Below are 12,217 nucleotides of genomic sequence, written 5' to 3'. Positions count from 1 at the left end.
GGGGTCGCCCGGGGCTGGCCCTTAGCGTCTGGCTGTTGCCTCTCGGTATCTTGCGAGGCTGACACCGCCGTACCCATTGCACAGATGAAGTCCGCAAGGTCCAGCGACAGAAAGGGCTGCAGGGCTGGGGCGGAGCAGGGACTCGGGCCGCCTCCTCCGGGAAGTTCCCCGGGCGCCTGGAATGAGGAGCTCCGGGAGGCGGGGGACAATGTGCGGGTGTCGGGGCTCCTGTGTCCCGGTCTCAGTTTCCCCCATGTGGGAACGGGGCGCTCTTCTGGGCCTTTGCTACCGATGTAAGCTGCGAGTGGGAGAGTGGGGACTGCAGGACTGGGGCCCCGGGTGCCCGGAGTCACCAGGCGCGCTCACGACGCCCACCTGCGACCCTCCAACCTAAGCTGCCGCCTTTCACTGGCGGTGGGGCCAGGCCCCGCGCGTGTCCGACGGTCCCAGGGGCTGAGGGCGGGGCCGGGGCGGGGCGGGGGCGGGGCCGGCCCGTGGAGACCCGGGCGGCTCCGGAGCCTAGGCGCGCGGACTGTCGACCCGGACCCGCGCGGCGCCGCGGCGCCAGGTGAGCCGAGCTGGGGTTCAGGGGTCCGCGCTCCACTTTTCCTAACTTTTCATTTGTTCCCTCCCTCGGCCAGGGCCCCTGGGTACGGGAGCGCGGCCCTCCGGTTCCCCCGGGCTGGAGTGTGGACGCGGGCGGTGGCGGGATCCCGAAGTCCAGGGGACTCGGCCCCAGTAGCTTCCGTCGGGTCGTGCGCTGTGTCCCCAAGTTTCCGCCTCCCCTGGGGTCCCCAGCGTCTGCCCACTCCCTCCACGGCTCGGGGTCTCTGAGAGTGTTCCCCATGTCCCCGCTCTATTTTTGCCTCCCTCGCGGCAGCGACGCGCGGGGGTCCGGGTGACCTTGCTGGAGCCGGGGCTGGGGGCGCCAGCTCTGGCTTGAAGCGGTGGTCCCTCCTCCGGTTGCGGGCTGGAGAAAGGGCTGCAAACTCAGGGACAAGGAGGGGATGGGCCTCGCTTCTTCCCGGACGCTCCCGTGGCTGTCCTGAGAGGGGCCCAGAGCTGGGGCCCGGAGCCCGGCGTCAGACCTGGCAGAGCCCCAGCCTAGTGCGGGGTCGGGCACGCTCTCCGGCCTCCCTGGGCGCAGTTGCAATCTGTGAAACCAGGATTTGGACGCGGGAGAGCTGCGACTCCCTGCTAGGCCCGTGCCTTGAGCACTCCAGTCGGAGGCAGGGATGGGTGTCCTGCTTTGAGCTTCGGGGTGCAGATGGGGCGTGGGTGGGGGAGCAAGGCCGCCTCCCCTAGGCTTCGGCTATGGGCTCCAGCGCGGTGGCTCTTCAGGAAGCGGATGCGGGCAGTGAGGACGACGCTGGACAGCCAGGCCCTGAGCCTCCTCTCCTGCGGCCCGGGGAGCCTGGGAGGGGGCCGCGTCTCCTCCCCAGCCCTCCCTTTCGTGGGGGTCACACCGCACGCAGCTCGGCCACTCCTGCTGGGGCCGGGATCCAGGCCACAGGCCGCAGGCATGGAGCAGCCAGCAATCGGGAGGGCTTAAGCTGTGGGGCGGGTGCTGCTCTGGCCGGGACGTGGGCCACGGAGGCCTTGGGCGGAGGAGGCCGGAAAGGAGGCCAGGCGGCGGGAAAGGGGGATGATTCATCTGGAGGAACCCGAATTGGAAACGCCGCAACCTGGGAACAGCCTTGCCCGGGCCCGGGCCGACGGGGAAGCCGGGAGGGCATCTGTCCGGCGGGGCCCAGCGCCCGGCACCGGCACTGGCACCCCTCCCTGTCTCCTGCCGTGGCCCCAGCCCGACCGCTGGGGAGGGAGAGGCCTCTCTTGCGCGGAGTTGATGGAAATCTTGGGCAAAGTCGGGCGCCGCGTCTCCTCCTCTGCCTGGATGCTCTTGGTCCGAGTGGTCTTCCGGGTGTCTAGCTCAAGTCGCTCCTGCTGCAGCTTCGGTGCTGACGGAGGAGGTCTGGAAGGAGGGGGTGGGCAGGGAGAGGGTGGAGCTGGTGACGCCCCCTCCTCCCACGCTGCGGTTTGTAAAACGCAGTAGGGGGGAGGTGGGACCCGGCGAGCAACCCCGGCGGACCCTGGAGGCCCGAGCGCTCCCGCCCCCTTTGCTACGGTGCAGCCACGTGCGGGGGTGGGGTCGAGCCGGGGAGGTACTTACCCTGGAGACTCGGCTGCCGGGGGCTGCACGTTTCCCGTGGCCAGAGACCCGCTGGCTTGGGAACAGTACGCAGGTGGCGGGAGCCTCGCAGCCCGGGATGCACCAAGGAGCAGCCTGCGCCCCCCTCCCTCCTCTCCGCCCGCGGGCCGGGCCAACTCCGGCTTCTGCCGCGCGTCCCTGGCTCGTAGCTCCGCTGCGGAAAACCCGAGCGGGGGCGGTTCCCCGCCTCGCCGCCCGGGAAAATCCGGGGGTGGCCGCCAGGGATCTCCAAGCGGCCTGGGCTGGGCGGCTGGAGCTTCCCTCTCGGATTTGCGACCGGAATCTGGCGCCCCGAACCTAGAGGTCCGTCGGTCCAGTCATTGCCTCCCATCTTCTCTCCTCAGAGCGCCCAGACGACGGCGAAATGACAGCCGGGAGCCCCGGAGACTGCGGGGAGGTGCGGAGGAGCCCAGAGGGCCGCGTCTCTCGCCTGGGCCGCCGCCTGGGCCGCCGCCGGCGCCCGCGCTCCCCGCCCGAGCCTCTGCGGGTGCGGGCGCGGCTGCGGCTGCGCTCGCCGTCGGGGGCGTTCGCGGCGCTGGGGGCGCTCGTGGTACTGGTGGGTATGGGCATCGCAGTGGCGGGCTACTGGCCGCACCGGGCCGCAGCCCCGGGGTCCCGGGCCGCCAATGCTAGCTCGCCCCCGCTGAGCGAGATGCGACGCGAGGGTCGCGGCGGGGGCCGGGCTCACGGCCCGCACGAGCGGCTGCGGCTCCTCGGGCCAGTGATCATGGGCGTCGGTCTGTTCGTGTTCATCTGTGCCAACACGCTGCTCTATGAGAACCGAGACTTGGAGACGAGACTGCTTCGCCAGGGGGTGCTGAGGGCCCAGGCGCTTCGGCCCCTCGACGGCCCCGGCTGGGACTGCGCTCTCCTTCCCAGCCCCGGCCCTAGGACTCCCCGAGCCGTAGGCTGCGCAGAGCCAGAAATCTGGGACCCGTCCCCGCGTCGGGGTGCCTCACCTGTCCCTTCAGTGCGGAGTCTGCGTTCAGAGCCTGCTAATCCTCGCTTGGGGTTACCTGCCCTTCTCAACAGCTACCCACTGAAGGGCCCCGGGCTGTCCCCACCCTGGGGTCCACGGACGCAGACTGGCCATGTGATCATCACCGTGCAGCCCTCTGGCTCCTGCATTGAACATTCCAAGTCTCTGGATCTGGGCCTTGGGGAGCTCCTCCTTGGGGCCCCAGCAGCTCGGGACTGTGCTCACCGAAGCTGGCCACGGCTGGACCGCCTCAGTCTTGGGGGTTATGCCAAATTGGGAGGAGGAGGTGGAGGAGGAGGAAGGGATTTGGGGGCCCGGGTCTGAAGAGAGGGGAGACAGCCTGCTCTGAGGCTGCAGCATTGACCATGCTAATAGGACCAGAGGACGGGGAGTCCCAGCGTCTAGATGTTTCATTCACATCCCAGGCTGGGGATGGCATCCCAACCTGCATGTGGGCAGAGAAATGCCAGCTGCACTAGGGCTCAGTGAGCTGGAGAGGGTGCATTTCACTGTGGAGTGTGGAGGATTCGCCTCAGGAATTTGTCAGCCTCTGTAAGTGGCCTTAGACCTGAGGGCACTGGAGTTCCAGGCCAAGGTGACAGGGAGACATACCCGGTGTCTTGGCAAACCCAAGAAAAGGGATGGGCAAGGGCCCCTAAGACTGGGAGGCAGGTTGGGATGTTACAGGCCGGACCAGGCTCCTTCCAAGGCAGCACTGCTGATGGAGTTGGGACCTCTGGGAAGATGGGCCATGGTGGTGAGGCTCTCCACTGCCACCTGGGATGGGGACTGAGCCTTGAACTCTCACCACCCCAATCTCTTTCTTCCCTCAGCCATGTGGGGTATATCCCTCTAGAGCTACACTACTGCCAATGCCTTCATATTGAGGTCTGGCCCCTCTGCAAAAAAGCCTGAGAAGCCCCTTCTCTCCTTTACCGTGGCCTATGCTGCAAAATCTCCCTCCAGTTGGCAAAAGGCATTGGCCAGTTCTCAGAAATGCCTTTACCCAACATTGAAGCTGCACTTTGGCCAATGTGGGTAACTTACTTTAGAAAATGGCTTGGGTTTAGGTCTCTCCCACCCATATTTAATTTTTCCCAAGTTGCTGGTAGAAGAGAAATTTAAAAGTGGATCAATCCTCAAAGAGACAGTTCTTTTTGTTGTTGTTTATTGAAAAAAAAAATGCAATACAAGAAGCAAGACCAAACATTTCTAAACACTACAACCACTTCTCCTAAAAAAGGCCGAAACAGCAGACTTGATTATTGCGTGTTTAGTCTAAGGATTCTGCCAATCTGATTCTGCTGCCAGAGTTCCTATTTTTTTCAAGAAATGTAAACAACTACTTGATACGATTCAAAATTTTAAAAAAATTTACAAAGCTCCTTCATTTTGTCACCAAAATAATAATTTGAGAGAGATTTGTAAAAACAACCAGCCTGGGGCTGAGATCCTGGGCAGAAATTTCCCGTGCACATCAAGGGGCTTCAGTCAGGCCATAGCTCTGGCTCTACTTCCGGAGGTCTGTTGTCTCCTTACCCCCAGCTGCCAAACATCCCCCCAACGCCCAGTGATGGGCCTGGAGGGGGGCACGGGTCGCAGTGCCCTGACAGTTCCTGCAGTTAGGCTCCCTGAGCCCTCAGCTTATAAATACAGGTCTTGCTTTGTGGGTGGGTGCCAGAGTCCTCATGTAGCTTGGAGGAAATCTTTATTTCTCAAGTGAAAATAAAACTGCAGCGAGCATTGTTACTGTGGTGTCTGAGTCACTTTAGAAAAAACTGTTGTGAGCATTGTTACTGTGGTGTCTGAGTCACTTTAGGAAAAACTGTTGCCAAGTTTCTGACCCTGGAAATGTAATTCTCTTTCCCCTCTTCACCATTTCTACCTGGACAGAGTCTGTTTTTCTTCACACAAACATACATACACACAATTGCAGAAAGAAAAAAAATCCAAACAATTGCCAAACCCCAAGATCTGTTGCCAGAGATGAAGGAAAGGGGAAGAGGCCTGGAAGGACACCCATCTTGCTGGGCTTGTCCAAATCTATGGCTTCTCAGAGCTTGAAAGGCATCAGAGTTCTTCTGGTCCAATTTACAGACAAGGAAGCTGGGAGAAGTGAACTGGTGACAGAGCTGAAGGAAACATTTAGGCCACTGCCACACTGATCTGGATCACATGGAATATTCAGTGTGTTAAGTTTTTAAAGGGATACTCAGTGCCCTTTGCCTTTTCACCATCCTATTTGTTCCACAGGTCCGGGAGCCCTGGGAGCTCTTTCCGCAGGACACCTATCCATCAGGCAGTGGGCACACACTACATGTTTGTTTGATGTAAGCTGCATTTCTCACTTGCTACCACTCCTGGCAACATGGCCAGGCTTAGGCACCACCCCAAGGCCCCACCTTTCAGACACAGCCTGTAAGTTTGTTCCTGAGGTAGGACAAGCTCTTTCCCCCCAAGCCTGTCACACGGCCCACCTGGGCTCTTGTTTCCCTCCTGTTGGTCATTCCTCACATAGGTACCACAAGAAAAATGCACACACCCAAAATGAGTTCAAACCAGCCGAAACAAAACTCAGGCAGTGGAGACTTTGGATGGTGTTGGAATAAGCAGCTTTAGACATTTCTCTCACTCTTCTTGGGCCCAGTGACTGCTGCCCATTAACCACTGTCTATAGGAAGTTCACTTCTAGCCCAGCACTGGGATTCTAAGGAGCCTCTATGCCAATGTGTTTGTGGGAAGCAGTTGGAAGGTTAGAGAAGCTCTGTTGAATAAAAATGCTCCCAAATCCTTCCAGGAATCAGGGCATCATCTTTATTTTCAAAAACCAAACCCCAAAAAAGGAAATCTAAGCCCCAAACCCACCACAAAATCAAGCCTTCGAACCCTGACAGACCTCAGATGGTGAGTGGGAGTGAACAGGGCTGGTGTTTGTATCCCTTGTCATGTGGTGGCTTGTGGGGAGGACGGCTCCTAAAAGTCAGTTCTTTGCTCTAGAAGGATGTCCTCAGGCAGGTGCCTGCTGGGAGAAGAAAGGTGAAAAAAAAAACAAACCCACAACCTCGTCTCTGATCCACATTCCTTATCATTTGGGATGAAAGGCCCAGGACCTGACGGAGGTAACCTCATTCTCCTGTGTGAAGTGCACACTCTCGAAACTAGAAAACCTTATTTTAAAAACCTCATTAATTTTCCTTCCCCAAATCACCACTAAAAATGTTCCATTAGAGCTTTTGGCCAAAAATGCTTATTTTTCCATGAGATTTGGTCTCCTGAGATGGGAGCTGGGGGGAGCACTTAGCTGAGCCACTGCTTCTGATGAGGTAAAAGGGTAGCTGGAGAGGTGAAGGCCACGCATATGTTCAAACATTCACAGTATCAGATATCTGAAGCAACTTCTTATGTCTTTGACCCAAAGAAGCTCCAAAAAGAACAGAGCAGGAGAGACAGAGAAAAACAATACTACATTCTCAGCAGAGGGCTCTGCCTTACCAAAACTACCCTCAGCAAAGGAACAGGGGTATTGTTCCGAGGTCTGTGGATTAGCGCTGGTGCCCTGCCTGGCATTCTGATACAGTCACATCACTGGCTCTGAGAAAGGGCTGGTTCATGAAGTTTCTGCCATCATCCAAAGGGCATAAGACTAGGGAGGAACACGGAAGTCCCACTAAGCTGGCTTTGGCCTCAACACAGCTGACAGGGTCCTTGGAGGATTTCCAAGGACCCTGTCAGCGTTGGGGTTGGAAAAAAATGAGCAGAGGCTAGGTTGCAGGCATTACAAACCACCCAATTAAAAAAAACCCAGAAACTCTTAAAACAGTTTGTAGAGTGAAAAGTTGAATAATTCTTATATCCTAATATAGAAAAAGATCTTCAAAAGGATCAATGAGATCCAGAAGAATCTCCTGGTATAAACTCCCAATAGAAAATGAAATTAATTTTCTGGTGATTTAGAATAATCTTGAAAGTCTGAAGTTTGACTATGGCAGGTTAGCTTCTTTATCACTTTGCTGGTTTCTCTTGGATGGGAGAAGGGCAGAGAGTTGGGGTAGCTTAGTTCCTAGAGAAAACAAAGAAGCAAAATTTAAAATCCTGTAAAGGAAAAAGCTTCCCAGTCCCACTGCCAAGTTCCTGTGGCCATCAGTGACAACTGGGATCTGAGCATCTTTACAGGGCCCCGGCCCACCTACTGAGATTGGTGGCTTCTTCAAGTCATTTGTAAATTACTTTTAGGCATGAATTTATCTGGCTCCCTGGCTCCCGAAAAGCAGCTTCCCTGCTCCCAGCTCTCTACTCTGGTCTCAGAACTTCAGCCATTCCCTTCCTACTCTGCACACCCACCCATCTCCAGATAGCCTGGTCCTGCCTCCCAGGTTCAAGCAATTCACCTGCCTCAGCCTTCCAAGTAGCTGGTACTATAGGCACATGCCACCAAACCTGGATAATTTTTTATTTTTAGTAGAGATGGGGCTTCACCATGTTGGCCAGGCTGGTCACGAACTCCTGACCTCAAGCGATCTGCCCGCCTTGGCCTCCCAAATTGCTGGGATTACAGGTGTGAGCCACTGTGCTCAGCTCTTCTTGGTTTGGTTCTCCTCTGGCTCTCCCAGGTTCTGGTTCAAAGATACCTGTGACTGGCTGGGCACAGTGGCTCATGCCTCTAATCCCAGCACTTTGGGAGGCCAAGGCGGGTGGATCACCTGAGGTCAGGGGTTTGAGACCAACCTAGCCAACATGATGAAAGCCTATCTCTACTAAAAATACAAAAATTAGCTGGGTGTGGTGGCACACATGCCTGTAGTCCCCGCTTCTCAGGAGGCAAAGGCAAAAGAATGGCTTGAACCGGAGAGGCAGAGGTTGCACTGAGCTGAGATCATGCCACTGCACTCAAGCCTGGGCGACAGAGTAAGACTCTGTCTCAAAAAAAAAAAAAAAAAAAAAAAAAAAAGAGAGACCTGTGACAGCAGTGAGCAGGGCAGTAGAGAGAAGAGAGGGGAAAGTGAAGTGGATAAGCAGCAGGGTGCATGAGGACTAAGGTGGTGGCTGGGGGCTTATATTCAAGTTTGGGTCCCCCCCCCCCTTACCCAGTACTGCTGGCACTGCTACAGACTGCTTTAGGTGGAGCCAAATACTTAATAATTTCCTATATCTCCCTCATCAGCCTCTCCTCTGCCTTTATCAAGTCCCAGGGTGGACATCACTTTGGGAGGACAAGCTCCCAGTGTGTCCAAGGCTCCCATCCAGAGCCCTCTCAGGCTGGGGCAGGGGGCACCTTTAGCCCCAGCAGGAACACCCAGTACCTGAGCTCACTCCTCAGCAATCTCGGTCTCCTGGTGGACGACCACCTTGGTCACTGACATGTCTGGGTGCTGCTCCTTTGCCTCCTTAATGGCTTGTACGAGGACCTACAAAAGACAGAAACAAGACCCATGAGACAGAAAATAGCCTGACGGCAAAAGAAGGCAGGGGTCATCATTTCTCTGATGTCCTGACAAATCCAATCCTTCTGTCTGCAGTACCAGGGCAGCATTTAGGCTAAGTCAAGCTGATAATTAACCTTACCCACCCTATCCTGCATAGGGAGGCTCCTGGACTGATAACCCAGGGACAGGGAAGGTTGGTGCTGTCTTCCAGGAACTGGAGAGGGACTTAGGGGATCATAGCTGTATCTGTTAATATTATCTACCTGTTATACCTAGATGAGTCTGAGAGGATTCACTCAAGATGTGAATCTAGAGGACAAAAAAAAAATCTGTGTCCAACCTGGGGTAACTGATAAGTTTGAGACAGGAGAGGAAAGTAAAGAAGTGTGCAAGAAAAAGGAAGAGATGTCTTTGGCCAAAGTGGAAGAGGAGAAGGGCCTGTTATATGCTATGCAATAGCCTAAGCACATTACTTATTACTTAAACTTTATTATTTATTAATAATAACTATATTAAGTGATTTATTATTAAACTTTACAACTTAGTGAATTAAGGTAATATCATTATTTCCACTTTATAGGTGAGGAAACTGAAGTTCAGTAAAGTGCTTATTGTTTCACAGCTAGTAGGTAGTGCAACAGGGATTATTTTTTTGATATGGAGTCTCACTCTGTCACCCAGGCTGGAGTGCAGTGGCGCAATCTTGGCTGGAACCTCTGCATCCCAGGTTCAAGTGATTCTCATGCCTCAGTCTCCCAAGTAGCTGGGGTTACAGGCGCCCACCACCACCAGCTAATTTTTGTATTTTTAGTGGAGACATGGGGTTTTGCCACATTGGCCAGGCTGGTTTCGAACTCCTGACCTCAGGTAATCAACCCACCTCAGCCTCCCAAACTGCTGGGATTATAGGCATAAGCCACTGCACCCGGCCGTGCAATGGGGATTTTAACTCAGGTTGATCAGACTTTCCTCTTTACCACACTGTTGTTTAGTTTCTGAGGGGCACCGTTTGAGGATGTGGAGGAGCTTTGATTACTTTAGAAATGCTAAAGAGAGCAGAGGGAAAGTCAAACGAGCAACAATACCATCCTCTGTGGGCTGCAAGTCTCTGAACTTGCAGGCTCTTCTATCGGAAAGGACCCAGCTAGAACTGACCGGCTGACTACTCACCCTGGCTCTTCAGAACTATCTCTAGGCTGGGCGTGGTCACTCACGCCTGTAATCCCAGCACTTTGGGAGGCTGAGGCAGGCGGATCACAAGGTTAGGAGTTTGAGGCCAGCCTGACCAACATGGTGAAACCCCATCTCTACCAAAAATACAAAATTAGCCAGGCATGGTGGCATGTGCCTATAATCCCAGCTACTCAGGAGGCTGAGGCAGGAGAATCACTTAGAACCTGGGAGGCAGAGGTTGTAGTGAGCCGAGATCGTACCACTGCACTCCAGCCTGAGTGACAGAGTGCTCCGCCTCAAAAAAACAAACAAACAAAAGAACCATCTCCAGAAGGGGCAAGGGAAGAAAGAAAACACTCTTCTGTTCTCCTTGCTCCATGAACAGCATTCTTAGCACTAGCACCTCTACGGGCCCTGCTCATCCTCCCTGATCCTGTTCGCCGAACCCATCTGCTCACACCTCAGGCCCAGCTCAAGCCTACTCTTTGGTGACTATGCCTCCGCCCACCTCTCTATGAATGCCTGCAGCTCCCCACTGCTTCTCCTTAACAGTTCTTTTGTTTTTGAGACGGAGTTTCTCTCTTGTTGCCCAAGCTGGAGTGCAGTGGCACAATCTCGGCCCACTGCAACCTCCACCTCCCAGGTTCAAGTGATTCTCCTGCCTCAGCCTCCCGAGTAGCAGGGATTACAGGTGCCCACCACCACGCCTGGCTAATTTTTTGTATTTTTTTTTTTTTAGTAGAAATGGGGTTTCACCATGTTATCCAGGCTGGTCTCGAACTGCTGACCTCAAGTGATGTGCCCACCTAGGCCTCCCAAAGTACTGGGATTACAGGTGTGAACCACCACGCCCAGCCTCCTTAACAGTTCTTAAAGTGCCTCCCTCCCCAGCCAGAGTGTACCATAGCTTACCCCTTCCACGCACCTTCAGTACCTAGGAGAACTGAGGGACACTGGAGCATCTCTCTGAGCTATCAAGTGTGCTTGGGCCTTATGACCCTGGAAGAAACCTGTGATCATCCTTATTTTACAGACAGTGAAACTAGAGCTCAGATTAGTAATATTAAGTTGGTAAAGGGCATACAACCAGTTAGGTCCTGGAGTCAGGATTCAGCCCAGGTCTGTCTCACTCCAAACCTCAAACACCTTTCACCCCATTGCTTTTGCTGTCTAGTGCAGACTGAGCACACAGCAGGGGCTCAGATCACATCAGACTGAGTGGGTGGGTGCAGGCTTGTAATGCAGCAGCGTGACTCACTGAGCTGGGCCAACAGGCTGCAAGATACTTAGACTTTACGGCCTTGTTTCTGGGACCCTGTGCTGGCTATTCTCAGCTGTAAGTCTCAACCCTGCCTCCCAGGGAACTGCCAGCACTGTAGCTCAGTTTTTCTTTTTTTAAGGGCACTCAGCATATCAGCATAAAAAGGCCACAGAATTACTGCTCTAGCAACCTGTCAATGATTCCAGAAAAATTTGCATGCAGTCTCTTCCACCCACTCTTCTCTGCAGCTTTACTGTTCTAACCTCACCCAGCAGAGAATTGGGAACATTAATCCTGACCTTATTATTTGCTAATTGCTTGAAGCACACAATTAGCACCCAATTAACATAAAAATATAGGATTTTAACACTCAGAAGGGCCCAGAAATTATCTAGATCAACCAACTCTCTTTTAGGAGAGGAGAAAAAAATCAGCAGTAAAGTGATTTGCCCAAGGTCACACAGCAAGTTAGAGATGTAGGACAGAAAACAAGTTTTGAGTCTGCTGGTGTCTTGTCCATCACACTATGCTCGGCTTGCCTCTTCTCAGCTATCACAGCTCTCTAAGGGTAGGGTCATACTTCCCTTTATTTTGATGTTATCTAGCATAAGTTCAGGTATCTTTACCTCCAGAATAACAATAGCTCCTTTTAGCTGAGCTCACCATGTGCCACCAGCTGTACATCCAGTATTTCACCTGATTCTCACAACGACCCTGAGAGGCAGATACTATCATCTCCATCTTACAGGTGAAGAATGGAGGCCCAGAGAATTAACACCTAGAATATAGTAAGAACCAGCATTTGAATGCAAGTTTTGGAATCCAAAGCTCATGTTCTTTCTGCTACATTCCAGGTTCCTCAATCTGTGGACTCCATCCCACAGGCCTCTTACTTTGATTATCTGTCTTTCTTCTCAATTAAGAGCTAGAGTGGCCAAAGAGGCTTTTTAGAGATGAAGATGGCCAACAAGCTCCTGTATTCATCGATCTTCCTGCCCAGGGACCCCTCCCAGGCCCAGATCTCCTCAACATTCCCACCTGATCATGGTCAATATCAGCATCTCCTGTGATCACAATTCTCTTTTCGATACGCGTCTCTGATATCCCACCTTTTACAGTCTGGAACCAAAGAGAGGATGTCATATAAGATCAGCAATATAACAAGAATTAAA

At 54.0% G+C, this 12,217-nt stretch overlaps 2 protein-coding genes across 28 annotated transcripts in view; one reads left to right on the top strand and one right to left on the bottom strand.

Annotated features, from left to right (window-relative positions):
• The first annotated feature begins 491 nt into the window (after window positions 1-491).
• Window positions 492-4,933, top strand: TMEM200B (transmembrane protein 200B). The gene is made up of 2 exons (XM_032246651.1): window positions 492-568; window positions 2,554-4,933. Exon 2 carries the CDS (start codon window positions 2,574-2,576, stop codon window positions 3,510-3,512), a length of 939 nt encoding a protein of 312 aa, XP_032102542.1. The 5' UTR covers window positions 492-568; window positions 2,554-2,573; the 3' UTR covers window positions 3,513-4,933.
• Window positions 4,340-12,217, bottom strand: part of EPB41 (erythrocyte membrane protein band 4.1) — a 223,570-nt gene continuing 215,692 nt past the window's right edge. For 26 of the 27 annotated variants that reach the window (XM_032246649.1, XM_032246625.1, XM_032246624.1 and 23 more), the window contains 3 exons: window positions 12,084-12,164; window positions 8,489-8,593; window positions 4,340-7,248 (listed from right to left, as the gene is read on the bottom strand). In XM_032246649.1, coding sequence (XP_032102540.1) covers window positions 8,495-8,593; window positions 12,084-12,164 — 180 coding nt within the window. In that variant the 3' untranslated portion in view covers window positions 4,340-7,248; window positions 8,489-8,494. The remainder of the gene's footprint in view (window positions 7,249-8,488; window positions 8,594-12,083; window positions 12,165-12,217) is intronic. The other variant, XM_032246617.1, reaches the window with a different exon arrangement.

Source organism: Sapajus apella, unplaced genomic scaffold (assembly GCF_009761245.1).
Source record: "Sapajus apella isolate SASKATOON/1434 unplaced genomic scaffold, GSC_monkey_1.0 scaffold62, whole genome shotgun sequence".
NCBI classification, from domain to species: Eukaryota; Metazoa; Chordata; class Mammalia; order Primates; family Cebidae; genus Sapajus; species Sapajus apella.
This window is presented reverse-complemented; position numbering and strand designations above follow the sequence as displayed.